Raw genomic sequence first — 21,174 nt, 5'->3', positions numbered from 1 at the left:
ATAAACATTCCGAGAATTTAAAAATAAATTTTAATCATAACTTTCAGTTAACATTAAACTTAGAATAATATTTGAATATATTTTTATAATAAAGAACTTTTAATTAAAAATCAATGTGACTTTATTTTGCGGATCTTAATTTAGTTCTCGCGAACCCCTGGCGGACCATTAGTTGGGAACCGTGGTATACAACTATAACTAACTCCTAATTAAAATTTCCAGACAAAATTTGTGGTATTTAAAAATAAAAAATATTTCTTTCCGAAAATTTAGTCGGCGATAGAATAAGTTTGGGAAAGTGAAAGTAAAAGATTAACAAATATTCAAATAATAAATGATTTTGTCTATCTTCTTTGTGTACAATAAATCGATTGTATTAATTATTCCAGTGATCTATTTTAGATTTAATCTATGCATTTAAAACAAAAAAACGCGTATAAATTTATTATAGATATAATATATATTTTATCATTATATGCTTTTAATAATGAACATTTATTGACACACGCCAGACAACAAATCTCACTCGGCAAGCAATAGTGTCAAGCTTTTCAATGCTCTTATAAATTATATATTATCGTTGGTTTTTGCGAGCACACAGTGACGTTAAAAACGAAGAGCTTTATTTCCAAACTTGAACCCCAACGCACATCAGCAAACAAACGTCACGTGGGGGGGACTGGTAAGAGGCAAAGCACGTTTGCTGCATTATTCAGCGGCGAGGTACTCACCGTGCTGACTTCGTACGGTTGCCAACGGATCTCTCCTACGTTTGAATATGACAATCACGCGGGTGATTACAAAATCCTCGGCACACGTAACAGCGCGCGAGTAAAGAATTACGATGATCTCATCGGCACGAGAGCGAATCCGCGAAAAAAAGAGCTAGCTATACGTCCGTTCTCTATGCCCGCGTACTTTAGCACTCCGTGCTCTTTTCGTACCTCGCCGGAAAGCGCGGACTCGCGATCGCGCGCGCAACTGGCAATAAATGAAGCGGTGTCGCATTGCACTTATCGAATCTCCGTCTTTCTCGAGACGCTCTTAATCATCTCGTAATCTTATCGCCGCGTAATATCGGCATCGACGCGATAACCGTCAAAGTCACGAAATTTCATTACTAAATTGCCGTCGACGAACATTTGATCATGATCGCACGCGCTAGTAAGATTAAAATGCCCTTAAGGAGTTTTTCTTTTCATATAATATAAAACCTTAATTAAATTTTAAAAATAAAATATTATGTGATTGAGGTGTACGTTCCTAAATATCTTCAAATCTTTCGGACGTGTTTTCTTCGCAAAATAACTTCCTAAAATAGCATTGAGTTTTATGGGAGTTTTATAACAAAATATAGGAATTTTTAATTTATGAGAGAAAGAAGGGAATTTGAGGAATATTTTGGAATGAAAGATTAAATGTTACCATATCATTTTCGTATAAGACTTATGAAATGTTCATTACACAACTCTTTAAATATGATATCATAATTAATGCTCATTACAAGCTCTTCAAATATATCGTCACATTTGCAGGCTACCATCCCCACTACAGCAGCATCTCCTCTATTGGAGACTACAGCCATTAACAGTGACGCTAGCCCGACTAAGGCCATTATTAATGACTATAGTCCTTAATGGGGAGTGGGTATTGCTGTGATGGGGACAGTTGTTTGCGTATCGGAATTGGCAACTTTGAAACCGATTTATAACTCAATCAATATTTGGCAAAGCAGTTTCCTCTTTATACTGTAGATCATTGGCATAATATTAATTTATTGTAGAAAAATTGTTTCAACTAAAAGCTTACTGTATCGAAGAACACGGCAGTGCCTCGCGCCTAGTGAATAAGTCGCGTAAAGAGTTTCTATTAGCGCGCAAAAAGAAGCCTCGGGATATAATGAGACAGGTCAAAGTCAACCTCGCGCATATATTGTACGTACAACACTATTACATTCCCGAGAGACAACGTGTCGCGTCTTGAAAGTTACCTTCGCACCTCCGAAGGAAAATACGCCCACGCGTATTTCTCCTAATGGCCGGCTACTTATCGCTACGACGCGATCGTTATCGCGTTTGATCCGGTTAAACGACGATGCTCGCGCGCGCCAGGAATATCTAATGGCATCTCCGTTATTGTGTATTCACGATCGAAAATGAGATGCCTGTGTGAGACGCGCGGTAAATAGTATGTATAGTCGCACAACGTCTTGGGGAGAAGTCTTGGGGAAAAATATAATTAAAAGTTACACGAATAAAAAAAAATACAAGACAGAAAAATTAGAGCAACGATTGGACTTGACGAATTATTTAAAAATGGTAATACGGATTGAGCGAATGTGCATCGAGATTTAATTCGAGAGTAGACTCCTCATTTTTGCATCCCAGTAGTAAAGAAGTAAAGGTGAATCATGGTAGATTTTTTATTGCTAAAAAATTCTTCCCTATTTTTTCTTACTTTTTAAAAAAAATGTTGAAAATAATAAATCTATGTACAATGAGTGGAAATTTTAATATTAATAAAGTAAAAATTACATCTTATTTCTATATAAAAAGTTCTATAAAAACATCCACTGTTTGTTGAAAAACGAAAAATTGATTAAAATTTATTATCCATTATAATATACAATTTGTAATGAATAATAATTACGATTTTCTTAAAGCTATCTTTTGTGAAATATTAACGAACTTTCCTGTCAATCTGAAAATTAAAGATAAGGGGGGAATAAAATGTATGACTTTCATCTTTCGCGCAGAAATTTTCGATTAAGCTGATCCATCGCGAAACGCTAATACAATCGTCACAAACCCCTGACTGACTCGGTATCCCGTTATTTAACGACGAATGTCTGTTCGCCGGGGGGGGGGGGAGGGAAACGCGAAACGTAATTCAGAGAGGGATTTTGTGCAACGGCGACGAGATTTCCCGTCACGTTTCGATTTGGTGGGCTGATCTGATATTTACAGATGACGCGTCGATTTCCGCGTGATCTGGCATTGCTCCTCGATGCATGCGCATGATAGAAACGGACGTTATTTCGGTGTCGGGTGCGCCGGTTGACGTCACGCCACGCACGTGCGTGGGCGGCTCTCGAGGATGCGATTTACCCGCGATAATCGGCTTCCGCGATCGAAACTTCGGGGCACTAATTTACGAGTTGTTGCCAAAGTTACGACTGCTCGCGAAAAACAAACCGACGCGTGCGTCATATTCAATATACACGTGCCTGTGTGGCACGGTATCTCATTCTCTCTTGCTGCCAATCAAAATTATGATTCATGTAAAAACTAACTCATCGCACGATCAAATTTGTGTGTATATAATGTGACATTAGGGGTGCGTTTGGGGAAGAACGCTATTAGCGCTATCAGCATCGGTCTATCCTCGTTCTACTTTTAATGAGCAATGAAGATAGACTGATGCTGATAGCGTTAATAGCGTCTCCCCGAACGCACCCTACATATGCTTCTTACACACAAAGAATGTTAATTCTACTGCTAAAAATAACCCTGTTATATATATATATACTTTTCTACCATCTGTCCCAGAGAATTCGCTCCATGCGCGCACATCTTCTCAACAATTAATTCGACAAATGTATTATTTAAGAATACGATAAAAATATTTTGGACTTTAAAATAAAAAAAAAGAAATCAAGAGATTTAGGATAAAATTTCGATAATAACCTGATTTTGCGAGATCATGACTTACTCAGTATCAGGCACAGGTATCATAGGAGGAGGTAGACGGCCGTTGTGGTCCAGAAAGTGATTGATCTCAGGTTCCTCTTGCACTGGGGTCTCGTAAACGAGGGTTTCCACCATCGACCCTTTGCTCGAGCCGAAGGATACCCTGAACAATAATCATTTTAGTTGAAGGGACAAATGTTATACATAGATAAGTAAACAAGAACATTGAAAAATAAATAATTAAATTATTATATATACAGCTAACTAAATAAATAAGAATAATGGAATCATTGCACTAACCAATGACGAAATAAGAAATTTACGATGTATAATATATTGTGAATTATAGTACGTATACAAAAAAGAAAAACTCAAATAACTTAACATTAATAACAATTTTTTTTTTTAATTTAATATGTTATTTTTACAAAAAGGAAAAAAAATAATAGTTTTGATTTAAAAAGTGAAAAACGTAAAAAAGTACTAATGACTGATGAGCTTTAATGATCAATGCGTACTAGTGACCAGCAATAAAAATTTTTCTTAAAAAAAAAAAGGAAATACATATTTTATAAGCGTACATCTTTAGTTAATTAAATATTGTTTAGTTTTTATAATAAATTCCTGTTATAGATTTATTAAAATAAAGTATATATTTGCCTTTTTTATTTAATATAATTTTAAGTAATTTTTAATCCAATGCGTATAAAAATGTTAGATCTAAAAAAATTTAATTTATTATTTTAAAGTTTTCATATTTTAATATTTTCGTTATATAAATAGTCATTTACTGCTGATTGCTCAGCAACTGGTATAATAACCTTATTTTAATCATATTATGAAGCGACATTATAGTTAAATAATATTTCTACTCATTTCGGATACTCTCTGAATCAACATGATCGAAACAGGTCAGATGACATCTAGCAGCGTACAAAAAAATACTCGTTGCAAACCTCAGTTTTCCATCGCGTAACCACAACCGCAAAGACAATATCAAAATCAAAATCTCGCAATCTCACCACAGCATCAAATTACAATCATACGTGATCAAGATCAACGCGAATATAAAGTATGCTGTATACAGTCATTTATTACTCGCCGCAAAAGCGACTCCACTGAAAAAAGAATTAGAAAAAATCCCGCGCATTCACTTATCAAACAATCATCATCTACGAGAAAAAGAGAGAGAAGAATCTAAAAATTTTAATTTTTCTTTGGCAATTTTATTCGCGCGTTGATTAATTTCGCGATCGTAGTGCATTCACTTTAATAGTAAATTAAGAATTGGTAGAAAACCTATATATCAAAGAAAACCCGTTTTAATTTTTTTCCTGTAAAATTTTAAAAAGAAATCCAGCCTACATATTGAATTTTACACGTGTGATAAACGTTAAGATCCTGCTATAACCATTATTAGCATTTTTTCTCTTTAATTGTATTATACATATCACAATCTTATTCCAATTATTGTATATTAATATTTATGTGAACATTAATTTCTTTTCAGTGTAACATAAGAATTTGCGTCCGTATTTACGGTTCGTACTCGTCAACGTTCGTCCATTCGTATTCGTTCACGTTCTTTATTTCATTTTGTACGGATCCAGTTTTATACGGTCATGCACAGCTTATTACTCAACAAGAATTGGTTGCTGCAACAGAATTAATTCCGCAGACGAATAAATCTTCCGATACGGTTTGCCGCGCACGCCGAGGAATCAATTAAGTCACTACGTTGTGGAAGATCGATAAGCCATGCCAGCTGATTTATCCGGGAGATTGCTTTCTTTCTTTGCCGATCGGACATGATATCGCAGCATTAAGTCTGCTCTGTTCAATTATGTTCTCTAGACGTGCGTTCTCTTTTTTTTTTCTTGCCTTCTCTTCCTCTTTTTTCCATTATTATGTACGGGTGTCGACTTATATACAGTGATACAAAAAATGTGCAAACAAATAACAGTTAATTAGAACTTGACAAACTATTACGAGGTGTTAAAAGCTATGACATGAGATGTTGGTTTTAGTCAGCTAAAATGAATATAGTAAGGTGCTGCCGCGCGCGGTCGTGTTTCTCAACTAGAATATATCAAGTCACATGGGTACTGAGACGACAGAGCCTACAGTAGGTCTGCGTTCTTATCTGCACTCAGAATTAATCGATATATGCTATAAACAAAATATACAACAAACAAACATGTAATATTGAATCATATGGATAATACACGAAATAGATAATAAGAAAGACAAAATTTTATTTTATTTTAATTTAAAGATGTGCAAATCAATTTTTCGATCCCAAATCGAATCAAATTCGAATTTAATTACTTTGTTTGAATTCGAATAAAATTAAATCAAATTAAAGTTTTATTTGAATCAAATCGTTGATATATACATTACTTTTAATTACCAATATAATAGCATAATATTAATGAAAATAACATGATATTAATTATATAATATAATTTTATAAACATAACGTTAGAAAATTGTGAATATATATGATTTGTATTCGAACCCCCCTCTCAGATTGGAAATTTTCGAATAATTCGGATTTGAAATTCAAATCATAGAAGTTGGTATTTGAATAGATAACTTTAAAGTTTTAGCTTTACAGAATACTTTAGCAAATATTCCATTAAATTAAAGACATGTGAGTTCCACAAATATACAATTTAATCGGTCTTTTCAAAAACAATATAACAGTCAATTTTTGTCAAAACTGATATATTTGAAAGAAGTTGTGTATCTACCTTCCCTATTTCTCAATCTCAATTTCGAATAAAATTGACTTGTTTTCAAAGACCAATTCAATTGTTTTAAATACTTAGACCATAACGTTTGAAAAGATACACGGAGAGAATTTTCTCTTAAAATTTACCCTCAAAATTTGGTAATTGTGGGATAATGTGTGACCTCGAGGAGTTAGATATTATTACAAGCGCGTTACTGCAATCTTCCTGAGACTGTAAAAAAGGAGATCCGGCGTGTCACCTGGTCTAGATTGCAAGTTGGGATGGGTCGGGGTCGAGGTCGCCCAGCTGGCAGCCTCCCATCGATCTGGTTCCGATTTGACCTCTAAATTCGCTCTGATCCAGGCCGTAAGTATCACCCTTTTCTTCCGTAAAGGCATCTCTCACGTCCACCGTTTTATTTTCTCAAACATGTATCGATCGATGTCTAACGTCTAGGGCAACATCTTCCTATCGTAACACAATCTGTGTATCGTAATACATTTGTATAACGATTTAATTACCAATTTAATGCCAACTTGAACATCTCGATACGACAATGTTGCATTTAACATTCTATAAATAAGATAATGTATGTACATTTAATTGATTAAGTCTTGATAAGGAATTTGCTTTTACTGTTAAAAAATATATGTTTATGGATTAATCAATGCTTTCGAGAAATCCAACGATTTCTTATATTCAGAATTTTTCATAAACAAACGGTGCCGTAGAGATGAAACAACACATCCTGTGTATCGAAAGAAACATTTTTTTTAGAACGTTTATTTTTGCTCGATCGCAAAAGAATTGCTGCATCGGGCTGTGATAATTTTACTCTCACGGCTTGTAAAGTATCGAACGCAGTGAGCCGCGGCGGTAGTCGATTAGCAAGAGGTTATAGTCTGGGCTCGGTTGGAATCGATTACGGAATCCCACGGTTCTTGTTTGCAATAGAAAACACTTTCATTTCAATCTCTTCGCGCTTTGACACGAGTGCGTTTTATTAAGTGTTATTATTTAACCTTTTCACGAATTCTAAGTAAAGATTTATATATTTTCAATAAGTATGCTATGTATAGAAATAATTAATATTTTTAATATTAATTATTTCTATACACAGCATGCTCATTGAAATATGAGAATTTATGAAGTTTATATTTATTATGAGAGATATATCCAAGTATATATGTTGCAAATTTTGGCAAATTTATTATTAAGGTATAGAAGTTTGATGTAAAAATAATATTCAGGTGCCGATGGATCAAAAGGTTAGAGTAAGATTTTAAAATTTAGACTAACTGCACGCGACAATATTCAGGAAAATGCCAATATACTGGTCCGTATTTAGAACACGCTTTTAAAGAAATATCTTTTGCTTTACATCTAATAAACAATAAAGATATAATGATAAAAAACGCACAAACATCTTTACAAGCGCATTCTATATAAAGATCATTAATTATAAAATTATTCTCAAAATTTTATCAAGTTTTTGTATTATGTGAAAAGAATGAGGATCCTCCTTAAAAGATTTTAAAATAAATCAGAAATAAATGTTATAAATATCACTGAAAATAATGGAATCTTTCAAAGAGAAGCAAGAAAAATCTAGATGCACGTGCACACACATTTATACTGCTGATACACATTTGCAAAAATAGACACTAAATACGCAACAGTATTTTCTAAGTACGCAACAGCGTTTTGGCAACAGATCAGGTCATACAGTTCCTTTCTAGAGTGATTCAAGCCTTGCGCTGCCAGCATTATTACGAAGTCAACCTAAATAAACATCTCTTCCTCGAAAACGCATTAACCGTCGATGGTGTTATAATCTGCATGCTAACATATCCTTTATCGTCTAATTTATCGTCAAGAAATTCTGGAAAAGCATTGAACAGAACTGATTTTATTATTACAAGATAAATTTTCTTACATATCCGTACGCGAGAAAATAATTAACTTCCTAACCATACTTCATATATGTTGAATGATCAAAATAGAGTCGATATAAAAAGTTTATAACATATTTATAAATATTTATAAATTTATAACAAAATTTAAAATAGTTAATAAACTGTTTTTATAGTCTTTATTTATTCAAAAATGACACAAAATGAATAAAGAAAATAATTTTTGAATAAAATTATATAAAACTTTTAAATATAACATATACATAATATAACAATAATATAACATATACATAAATATTATGTTGATAATCTAATATTACAATATTTTTTAAATCCTGTTGTTCTGTTCGAATCAACCTAACCTAAAATATATTTTATTTTAATATTTTATTTAAAAAATTTTTTTTAATGACTGTTAATGTAAGATTTTTTGTAAATTTTTACATTTCTTAAAGCTTTCGATCATATAAACATATTTTTATCATATAACAATATGATAAAAAATTCAAACAGTAGGGTTATAAATATTAAAAACAAAGATGAGTCGAAGAAGAACACCACTAGAAGATTGAAACAATAATGCCAGTAATCATCGGAGACACAGTAATTATAACTATGACCATGAAATTATTGAATTCGCGATATTTTTAAATACGCTAAGTAAATTCGCGCGGTAGAACCAAACAATTAGCATCGTGGCGGCAAAACGTTTTGGAATTCTGACTCTTATCGACAAAGCGAGAAACTGCAAGAATTACGCCTTTATGTATAACAACTTGGCAAGGCTGTTTACTTCGTTGGAACCCGTTTAGCTTCCCAAATCAGCTCCATATATTATTTCAGTCACGATACACGTGGCTTAGATAACATGACGTACGACATTCGTGGAATATTAAAAGGAATAAAAGACGCATGCCCGACAGGATCGAGTCTCTCTTTTCCTACTTCGCGTCGGTTTCACACTAAGTCACCTCTCGTGCTGTCTCGTGTGTCTCTTGTCAGGATTATTAAGTGCACTCGGGAGACGGTCCCGGTACGTCTCGTCTCGTCCAAGCGAGGTTCCGCTCGATGCATTACGAGACGCTCCGTCGAAGTCTCAACGAAGTTAACCCTGACCTATCCCACGTGCGAGTGCCGTAAAAGTCTCGTGCAGGCTGCGAAAGTCAGCCTATAGACCCGAGATACATAGTAATATTCTCTCTCCTTTTCAGTGCAAAAGAGAGACGTTTTACTATGTAAAACAACGATAAACTCGCGCGCATGCGCGCGCTTATACTCGCGGGTAATTACGGGTTTTCGATAAACTGCGTTCATCGAGAACTTGCTTCGAAAAAGAAAGAAAGAAGGAGAGAGAGAGAGAGAGAGAGAGAGAGAGAGAGAAGAGAGAGAGAGAGAGAGAGAGAGGGAGAGAGAGAGAAGAGACATGCGGTTTAATCTCAATGTTTCTCCAAAGGAAACGATAACAATAATGTTTTGGTTTCGAAGACTCGTTTTATCCCGCAATTGAGAACAAATGTAACATTATTCTTAACATCCTAAAATCGTACACGTAGAGAATTTTCTCTCAGAATTTATCCAAATTATTGAAGTCGTGGGACAACATGAACTTCGAAGAATTTTACTATAATTTTTGTTTAATTTAAACAAACTATTTTTTTGTTACATATGGTACGCGTCAAAAGTGATTCTTTTCGTGGCTCTCTACCGGCCGCAGAGTCGTCGATTATACACGGACAGTTCTCGCACAAGTAACTCATTCTCTCACTCAATCAAGTGTGTGGAAAAATCGTGCAGGAATCATTTCCGCACGCTTGATCATTTTTCCCCTTCATTCTCACACTCGCGTACTACAGGCACGTCATCTCGCGACACGCATATGATAACTCTCGTAGAAATTACCGACATTTTATCGCCATCTCGCGACATACATATTGTAACGCTTCATCACTTTCGCAAACCTAACCTTGGCTAACCTGTCAATTCACACTCAAGGACTACACTTCGACGCACAGGTAACGGAAATGATCGTGTGTAACATGTGCGGATCGGCTATTTTTCATTCGTGCAAGTAAACGCACTCGAAGAAAATAGCCGCACTTAGCGGCAATATCCGTTACACAATATACGATTATAATATCAAATATAATATAATAGAGTGTGTGAATCAAGTATTTGGGGTCGAATCAAATCGAATCGGATCTTTGATAACATCTTCATGTCAAAATTGAATTAAATCGAATTTGAAATTTTCACTCAGAATCTCTTCGATCTAAATACGAATCAAATTCGAATCAAATGTTCTTCGAATCAAATTGGATTTACATTACATGCTAATTTTAATATAATACAGTATTTTCAATGATATTGTAGATTCTTAGAAAATTAATCGCAAGAATTTTTAGGAAACAATTACAAGATTGGATGCGAGAAATATAAGTGAATCAAAATAGACAATTGATTTCAAATCAAATTATTACCGATTACAAATTCTCAAATTTGAACCTTTCAAATTTTAAAACAAATTGAGGCGAGTCTGTAATAATCACTTAATCAATAGAGAAAGACTGCCAATACTGACATAGGCCTCCCTTAAGTGGCATCTAGTTTTTTCTCAAAATCTAAACATTGCACTGATAATATTGAAAAAAATATTATTTGCCTAGATAATTAAAGAAATAAAAATCTATAATTCATACATTCATGGCTTTTTTATATAAAATATACTAAAAATAAATCTAATTTATTTCTATTGGAAGCAACGTCAATGGTCGTAAAAGCTTTAAGTGTAAAATCTAATTTAATTTAATCTTTATATATAGTCTCTTGTGTTTTGCGTTGTGTCACGCGTTGTGTCTTGCAAAATAGCACATTTGTATAATCATCAAAAGGAATGCTTTGCACGGAGGTGAAAGGTTTTCAGAAATTTATATATATACAAATTAATAAATATTTTTATACAAATAACTCATGTTAGAAAAAAAAGAAAAGAAAAATGTACCTATTTATTATGGTAATTTTGGAGTCCAATTTCTCAAACGTTTATTTTTATTTATGTTAATATTGAGAAAACAGTACTAAAAAATATGAAACAGTATCATAAAACTTTCTATACAATCTGATAGAAGACACTTTCTACGTTTATGTTTTCAAAATCTTATTTTTAGCTTTTGTTTAAGAAATAATATCCGGGTGGCTTCTTCTATCTAATATAATATAAAATTACTTGGATAAATTTTATTAAAATTAGAATAAAATTCTTCGAAGTCTCCATGTTGCGTGTCACACAATTATCATAATATTAAAGATTTAAGTTTTAAGAGAAAATTTTTTCCGCGTAGCATTTTGGATATAATAAAGCACATATCTCATTAAATTGTTTCTGTCAAGAAATTCAGAACCTTTTGGAACTATTTAAAGAAACAATTTTAAAAACGTAATTTTGTTGTTGGAACAAAAATTTGGTACACTGTATCAAATAATTTGGTTACAGTAGAATCAACTAAATGTTTATTAATTACAATCAAAAAAATTAATTGTCGCTATTTAGTTCCCGTAACCAAAATGTTTACCTTACTTCAAATAAAATTATTGTACACTGAAAGAAAAAAATTGGTTGCCGTAACAATAATGAGCTGCTAAACAGTACGTAGTTCTTATAAGAATGAATTTTTCGCTCAATAAATAAACTCGTCATTTGACTGGAATGAACATTTCACTTTTTTTGTAGTGAATCGCTTACTCAATTAAAATGAGTAAATCGTGAAAATATTATGTACGTGGCGGTCCTCTTTTACGTCGAGTAGGAAGCTAATTATTGCTTGTCTCGATCGTGTTGCAGGTGGTCTTTATATAGCGTGTCGACTGCATCTTACTCCCGAAAAGGTTAAGCCGCCTATCGGCGGCGCCATGCATTAACTGGCGATGAGCGCAATCAAATAATCATCACATCAAACAAAAAAACCAAACAAATAACTTGATTGCGTCAATCTCAGCGAATTTGTGTGTTTTACTTTCTCAATAATATGTTTACTTGACACAAATAAAAAATATGGAAATGCGAACCGAATCGTCTGTACCAAATATTTTATTTTCAAATAAGAAAAAAATATTTTTAGTGTGAGATCTAGATCTAACAATCTCTCGCTCACGGTGTCCCAATCAATTTGAAATAAATTGCTTGAGAAAATCTCTTTCACTTACCTCTTCAGGCTGGCATGCTTCGCGCCGTTGAGAATCTTGTTCTTGCGCTCGCTGCCGGCGGTACTGGCCACGCTGTCGATGCTGTAGAGGCTGTCGTCCTTAGTGACCCTGTTAGCGTTGTGCAGGGTCGATTTCCTCGCGGTAGTCGTCCCGTTGTGCTTCGGGCTCTCGACCGGCCGTGGTGAGCCGTGCCGGGGTACGGGATCGCCGCCGGCCGCCGGGTCTTCGATCCTAGTGGAGACAATCATCGCTCTGGTCGCGTCCGCGCACTTTCTGGGCGACGCGCTCGTCACAGCAGTGCTCTTCTGGAGCTTGCCGCCTGCACGATAATTGTTCTGTTGTTGGCTGCTGGGCTCGCCGGGTGGTGGCTTGTCCTCCGTCGGCAGCATATACGACAACATCGTCCCTTTTTCCTTCACCTGGGCACACAGGGGACAAACATGTAGACGGAAATTCAAGTAGATATGATCGCCGTGGAGGATCGCCGGAAGAGTCATTAACCGGTGTAGGCGCGACGGTGAGAAAAATACGAAGCGACACAAAAGAGATCAATCAAGGGTCGTCGGAAGCGTATAGAAAAAGTATACCGTTCACGGTAATAAGAGCATGACGGCAGGCCAGTTGATTAATGCTCTGAGAAACGTTAGTTGGAAACGTTAACAACGTACCGCTCGAAATAATTAGGAAAAATTCGGATAATTCTATATATCGGATTAAATGTCAGCGATTGGAAAAAAATCCAAGTAGAAGACAAACATATTCAGTTGGGATAGAGGTTCGGTGCATACATAAAAGTAAAATATTGTCGAGAAAAGTGAATACTCAATTTTCACTTTTTTTAAGTAAGTCTTTAAAATATTTTCCTGATTGTCTAAAAAATATCACAACTTTTAGAATAACTCATTACCATATATTTTTTTTAATGTATAAATGTTTATTAAGAAAACTTTATAAATAATGTTTTTTTTTTAACACAGGAATCATATTTTTCTGTTTCTTAAAGAAACTTTTAAGATTTAAATTATTCTGGATGTTTTCTGGATTTCTAAAGAAAACATAATTATTTTGAGCAGAATAGGTATAAGCATTTTAATTTTAGTAGAATAATTAAAAAAAAATTTTTTCCCTGGAATGATAGAATCTACACAGAAAACCAGAACACTTGTTTTGTATAAGAATATTTTTTGAAATAAAAATATTGAAATGTGTAAGATTATATAGCGTTAGTAGACAATTTTCTCATATAAAAAAATTTTGTATAGTTTAGAAAATAATATCTTCAAAGATCCAAGATTAAAGTTTTTTAATGCTATTATTATCAAAACAATCATATTGTGCTCTTTAAAGTTGACACAGAAAATAAATTTAAAAATTTCCTGACTCTCTCCACTTTTTCCAAAAAAACAGAATTTTCGATGACCAGTATGTTATCTTAAGGAAGCATATGCAACTAAACGAGTCAAAACGAATTCTAACTGAGTTTTTATGAAAAATTAAAAAGAAATGTATTCATGTACAATAAAGATTATATCTTTCTCTATTCAATACACAAAATTTGTTAAAAAAATAATATAAAATAAAATCGCTATTCAACTTTTCCCAAATTATGTTTTTAAAAACCGGCAGTTATTGTTACTTTTACAGAACACATCAAAAAATAAAGTAACGCAAGCTAAATAAAAGGACAGCTAGTCAAAGTCAAATAATTTTTATTTAAAATTATACGTTTTTAACTGCAATAAAAACTAAAACATCGTTTAAAACGTCAAGCACTAATTTTTAGTATTTAAAAAAAATACATAGAACTGCAGTCGATTGATCGAGCTGTCTTCAAGATATATCGTCACGTGTTTCGAAAATATTTAAATAATGGTGCGATTATTATATGTAATCTTCTAATAAAATTCAAATACCAAATAGAAATAGATATCATTTTTTGAATCACGACTTTTCTCTATCTTCTCACGGTCGAAGAATAATCGACTGTGAATGGTCACTATTTTTGCAACTCAATTCTTTTTACACGTTATGGCTCTAACACGTAAAAATGCAAAGTGCATGAACACATTTGATTATGAAGAAAAATAATTATTTAAAATAAGAGCATTTGAGGAAATTGTTAGCAAAATTCAAATTATAGATTTTTAAATATATTTCTCTGAATTTTCCAAATTTTCCCTAGCTGGTTTAAATTTCCAACTCTAACTTAATTTTTCCCGGTTCTTCGAAATAATTTCATTTAATCAATTCATTTCTGCGGTTAAATTGATTAATTTTAAGCTAAGCAGTGTCTATATTAATGTATGTATATCTAATAAATAATAAACCAAGTTTAAGTCAAATTTAATTCTTGAATTAAATTGCGTAACTTCATTGTTTTAAGTTAAATTAACGACGAACAGGAGCAATGACAACCTACAGAGATAATCAAAAACAACTCAAACATATAATTTAATACTATAAATTTAACAATGTACGAAACAATGAGTGTTAAATAAAATATAATAGTTTTAATTTGATACTAATTTCTTGTGTATTTCGCAAAATAATTCTTTTTAAAAAGATATGAATAATACAAGAAAAACTGCAATGCATTAGTAACTTCCGATTATACGATTTCATCGAAAAAAATAAAAGATCTAAAAATCTGATTTAATTGAAATCGAACTTTTATTTATTAAGATACATAAATTTTCACACCTCGATAATCTGCTAATCCGCAAAAATTTCACAAAAGGAATTTAATCAGATATCGAGTTGAACTATATAGGGAGACTGTTGGTTCCGCTCAGACGAGAGAACACGGAACAATAGCGAGCATTGTTCCTGGAGTATTAAAAGACTTAAACCGAGTAAGCGGCTCGCGCGATATATATCTCGCGACGGTCGACCGATTATACAAAATCATATGTGTCGCGGCGCCTATAGTTCGTGTATATAGCACTATTATTAGCGCGATAAGTCAGTCGTCTCCTGTCAAACTGGTATGTCTCTGTAGTATCGCGGGAGTCCCATTCCCGGAAGTGATCGTCATCGTCGTCATCGTCATCATCATTAGCGAGTAACTGTATCAGATCTGTCCGCTAGGATGCGTTACGAAAATATCCGCGATCAATCGGAACGAGAGACAGAGCGGGCATGAAGGAAACGATCCGCTTTAAATGCGTTTACATAGTCACTGACTGACATAGACCTGACGTCGTGCTTCCTATCTTTAGGCGCTGCAGCGTCTTCGATTCGACAATAAAACCCACGTTATCGGTATCGAATGTAAAGAAAGAACAAAAAATGTCGGAGGCGCCCGATTTGGATGGATCCGAAGATTTAACGATATCGCTGATATACGGAAACAATCTGAGGCGTAAAAATATTATAATTGAAAAGGGTAATCGTCAATGTGGTCGGAATGTCAATTAAATTAAAGGAAATTGCGAACAAACAAAATATTTAATATGATTATAAAAAAATAATACACATCTGAAATATTTTAGTACTAGCACATAATTAATAAAAGATGTGAAGGAAATACTTTCTTTATGGCGGAAATGGTTCACATTGAGAAAGAATAAGTATTTAGTATTTATGATTGCACGATAAAATAATTAGAGACTCCATTTTTGAAATTATTGCTATAATGTTAATGTGATAACTTTGTATTTACAATTCTCTGAAAAAAATCTAAAAAGTTAAAAAAATGTTGTTATGAATTATGACAATTTCAAATATTAATATAGTAAATATCGATATGTTAAAAATTAAATAAACATTTTTATGTAATAAATACAATTATAATTATTATATAATAAACATAATTGTCGTTTCCTACAATATTTACACAGTAATAACTAAGGGCTAAAAATTTGCTACAAATAGTTAAAATAAAATATAGTTGGTGCCAAAAATGACTACAATTATATTATCGTAAAATTATGATAACTGCAAGCATTTTTTTTCCCTTTCAACGCGTAAACGGATGTTTGCAAATCAGATGAAATACTGAAAATTTAAAATATTTAAGATGTGTAAAATATCTGAGCTAAGATATCTTTAACCGAAGTAATAACAAAAAGATCAAAGAGAGTCTAAACATTCGCGTGCAAAATCTAGAAAAAAGAAAAAAAAAGACATCCTCTCCATCGATTTCCACGTCTTATTTGGGATCGGGATCGACTCACCGGCGCGTATATAAGTACACGCGACGCTTATCATTCATCCACGAAAGCTTTGCGGCGATCGTGTCCCTCCCTCGTTTAAGCTCGAGGCTCAGTTTACGCTCAGGCGCACTCACCGCCGTTTATTTCTCACGTACGGCGATTTCGCACGTCGGCTCGTTAACTTGTGTATACCCATGTGCATTGTCGCAAAACTCGTGTCTCGCGGCTGCTTTTCACGACTCGAGCTTTTCACTCGTTCGCCACGCCTGCGCCATCACACTCCCGCGACTCTATTCAACGACCACATCGACCACGCATTGACGATAATAATCAAAACTTTTGGAAATTACGTCAATTCGGCCGATAAGGTAAACGTTATCTGTTACCTCGCGTTTGTGTCGTGAGGGTTAAAATCGCACTTGATATGCATTCCGAATGTTTCGGACGATTTTCAGACAGCGTTTAAAAAAAAAAAAACAATTTTTTCGTAACACTGGCGGGATCCCGAACACTGTTTAGCTTCGACGTAACAATTAAGTTGCGAACATCTTTTAGCTCCGCGGAGGGACAGCGGAAGGAAGAAAGGAATGTTTGCCAGCGGAATGCCGAACCGCGACTGAGAGCGCGACGCAAAAGCAAAGGTTACAAGACGGACCGGCCGACTATAGCTACACCTACTCTACTCCGCTCTAGTCGCCCGCTCCACTCTCTCCGTTCTACCTTCGTTTCTAGAGCATCGCTCTATGCCATCACATCGTTCAACCTCCCGAGGCGCATGCATCTTACACCGTGCGCCGTGTGCCTACCTGGCTGCACGTTCTTTCCCTAACCCAACGTAAATTCGAATTCCTACCTTGAAATAGTGGCTTGCACCACCCGCGTAGAACTCGCAATCGGTCGTTAATGTTGCATCGGGAGCAGAAGAGTGTTAAGGTTGCAAATTTTTATAAAGCTGTGCGCAGAAATGAATCAGCTCTTGAAAATGGCCAGTGGCCACCAGGTAATCGTACAATCGCGTGAAACTGATGGGTGGACCATTCTTGTACGGTTCTAATATGTGAGCCAAGAAAAGTTACCAATACCGGCACACCACTTTGTTTTTGGACCATATTTTTTAAACAAAGGTTAAACATAAAATTTTGAAAACATAAATAAATACAAACTAGAAAGTGTCTTCGGATGAAATAATTCTTAGAATACTGTTTATATTTTGTAACAATTAATGTTCTTGCAACATAATAAAAAATAAAGTAATAAAAAATGAACCAAGAAATTTTGTCCTGAAATCGGCACAAGCTACATTTTCCTTTTCTTTTCCTTTAACATGAGTTAAAGTGTTTACAAATTAATATGGGTATTCCTAGAAATCTTTCATTTCAATGTAAAATAATGTTTTGTCGATTGTATAAATATCTTATGCCGTTTCGCAAAATACAACACGTAGTGCATTATAAAGATTAGGTTAGATTTGTTTTTAGTAGATTTCATCCATTCACTTTAAAAAAAAAGCGTATTATTGATTTTGTCACCGCTTTTCTGCGATGCTGATTGATTGTTGGTTGTCAAGTTCGTGCTGTGTGGCTTGCTTCACCAAAACAATAGACTCCCAAACCTACATAACCCAGGGAAAGAAGAGAAGAAAATAGATCTAGGTCTAAATCAAGACATTATAAAAAGATTAAAAAATCAGATTTATTTATTTCTGTGATAACGTAGAATTCTACTGCTTTAGAAGTCTACTGCTTTGGTTTACATTTTGTAAACATGATGGCTGATTTCAGTTGAATATCGAACCTTATGGGATAAAGCTAATGTAAGAATCAAATTCGGCAACCCAAAAATCTAAAAATACTCTTTCTCACTAATAGTTTCAGTCGTTAAAATTATAGTTTAGTCCGAAAAGTGTCACTTTAGTAAATATTTTTTGAGATTGAGGAAGAATTCTGATCTGATGAGCCAAAACGAGCTTCGGATTCAGATTCAGCAACCCCAAAAACATAAGAATATCATAGTCTAGTCCGCCAGACACACTTTTTTGGTATGCCTGTGCTATCTACGCAAATCATGTTTTTATTACTATCAATGTAATGTTAGATGTATCAATGTAATATTTAATAATTTTCAAGAAATAAAGGTATGCTATTTTAAAAGTTCTATGCCAGTATTGATAAAATGATAACATTCTCCTATAATTGCTTTCTCTAGGAGTAGAACTTTTTCATGTTATTGACATCCACTTAGCGCCAATATTTTTTATTGTGTAATAATATCTTTACGATAAATATCTGAATATCTGAATTATGTATATTGATTGTTCACCGAATTTGTTTTCATTAAATGTATTGATAAAACAGAAATAGAAAATTAATATTTATTTGATGGCTTCTTCGTAACTCTATCTTAAGGCTAAACATTGCAGAAGAATACTTATGTTCATTGCAGAGAGGAAAAGATGTTCTACGGAATCGATAAGATTGCAGCTTATAAATTATGACTAAAGATTAGATCGTCGAAATGTATCAGTTGGATCTATAATTTTTCTGTAATTAATTTTATCTTTAATTATTGGAGATTATAAACATACTTTTTATTTATTATTAAAATTAAATTTATATATTCTTTTACGAAAAAATTAACTATTTTCTATCATTTTGATAATGTGATAATTATTTGTAAATAAAAGACATTCATTTATTATGACAAATTACATAAATTGTTTTGTATGTATATATTTCATATAATCCATCTATTTTTATTTAATGATTTCTTAATAATGGAGAATTGAGACACATGTTTGTTCTACGACAGCATTTCAGTAATACATTGTAACTTAGTTGAAAAATAAATAATATTAATAAAATGCTTATTATTAAAATTTTTTAATTATTATTAAAACTTTTTCTACATTAATTTTATTCATTCGTAAAATATTTTTTAGAAAAAGTATTTATTTAAACATTTATTCAATATTAATATTAGATTAATTATTTATTTGAAATAAAACCGATTTATTGGAAAGCTTTCACACTACTACTCGACTACACTGAGAAAAAAGTTCTATTAAATATACAATCTTAGTCCAGTAAATCTTACTGGTTCGGCGATTAAGCTTATACCTGCGAGAAGTCCTGTAAAAATATTATCCGCGACTATTCGTTAAAACATAATCTAACCTAACCTAAACCTGAATTGTCAACCGAGTCCTCTAAATAATATTGTATGCAGTCATGTAAAAAGTATAGCAGTATCTTCTATTGATTTAACCTTATACATCTTACTGGAACAATACAGTAAAATTTACTGGACCCTTTCATACAATTAATCAAACCTTTTTCTCAATGTAATATTATCTGTCTCTATTTATTTAAAAATAAAGTTTATTAAGAAGTTAAAGAAACAACTAATTAATTATGATTTAAGGTGATCCTGATCCGACTAAAAATAAGTAACTTTAGAAATTTTTTCATAAGCAAATATAAAAAACTAAAATTGTTTGCAAGTTAATATATTTTTTAACTTTATTATTCATTTTTAAATAAACAAAATTATTCTGTCAATAAAAAATTTAGACGGTTTTTTCTTGATCCACGATCTAACTGCAGCCTTCACTTTATCATCCGTAGTAAAATATGCCCTTAACATCTCTCTTTAAATACGAAAAAAAATAAAAATCGCAAAGTGCTAAATCTGATGAGTATGAAGGATGTAGAAAAATCGGTTTCCAATGCACGAAATTTTATTGCCTATTCGTAGTTCAATCGACAGTTTCATCACCTTATTCATTACCATAAACGATTTTTAGACAATGATGAATGTGACTAGCATTCACGTTTTCACCTGTCATAAAATTCAATTACTCTTATTTTAAGGGGATGCTGGAGTCGTCCGTTTTACCGATTGAACGCTAATAATTATTTTTGGATACGCTTTGTTTTTAATTGATTTCATAGAATTATAAATCCTTCTCTGAAATTAAAATATAGACAATAACAAAGAGTGGGTAATTACAATTTTAGGTAAAAAACAAAAAAATTTAGAAAGTTATACTTTTGTGCAGTCGTCTCGTGACTTTAATCTGCAGCACTAAGTTTTAAAAACTCTATACGTACAAAATAATTGTTATGCACCCTTGTCATTACAGAAAAGAATAATAATGTACTTTCAGAAATGGGCTAGAAGCTTTAGAATAAGAGAATAATTTATCTGAAAATTTCATGTATGTGTGAATGCGGATTTGGAAGAAGTCGATAAGTAGAGTAATATGAAAAATTTTTTTTTCGTTCTCAATATAAAATCCAATTTACAGATTGATATTAATATTATATGTGTACTTTAACTCTAGAAAAGGATTTCCAAATCTATAAAAGAAATAAATACGAAATCTCATTAATGACGTGCACAAATGACTCTACATTATCGACCGCGATCAAGTTTGAGAGGCAGTCCAGCATTCCATTAAACGCGTTGACATAGCAGGTACATT

The 21,174-nt window shown here is 33.1% G+C and overlaps 1 protein-coding gene across 6 annotated transcripts in view; it reads right to left on the bottom strand.

Annotated features, from left to right (window-relative positions):
• The window catches only part of LOC105831535, a 125,815-nt gene that overhangs the window by 56,631 nt on the left and 48,010 nt on the right, over positions 1–21,174 (bottom strand). For 5 of the 6 annotated variants that reach the window (XM_036293831.1, XM_012671722.3, XM_012671721.3 and 2 more), the window contains 2 exons: positions 12,538–12,956; positions 3,712–3,852 (listed from right to left, as the gene is read on the bottom strand). In XM_036293831.1, the coding sequence (XP_036149724.1) occupies positions 3,712–3,852; positions 12,538–12,938 (542 nt within the window). In that variant the 5' untranslated portion in view covers positions 12,939–12,956. Of the gene's footprint in view, positions 1–3,711; positions 3,853–12,537; positions 12,957–16,825; positions 17,286–21,174 lie in introns of those variants that run through there. The other variant, XM_012671723.3, reaches the window with a different exon arrangement.

Source organism: Monomorium pharaonis, chromosome 1 (assembly GCF_013373865.1).
Source record: "Monomorium pharaonis isolate MP-MQ-018 chromosome 1, ASM1337386v2, whole genome shotgun sequence".
Lineage (NCBI taxonomy): Eukaryota > Metazoa > Arthropoda > Insecta > Hymenoptera > Formicidae > Monomorium > Monomorium pharaonis.
This window is presented reverse-complemented; position numbering and strand designations above follow the sequence as displayed.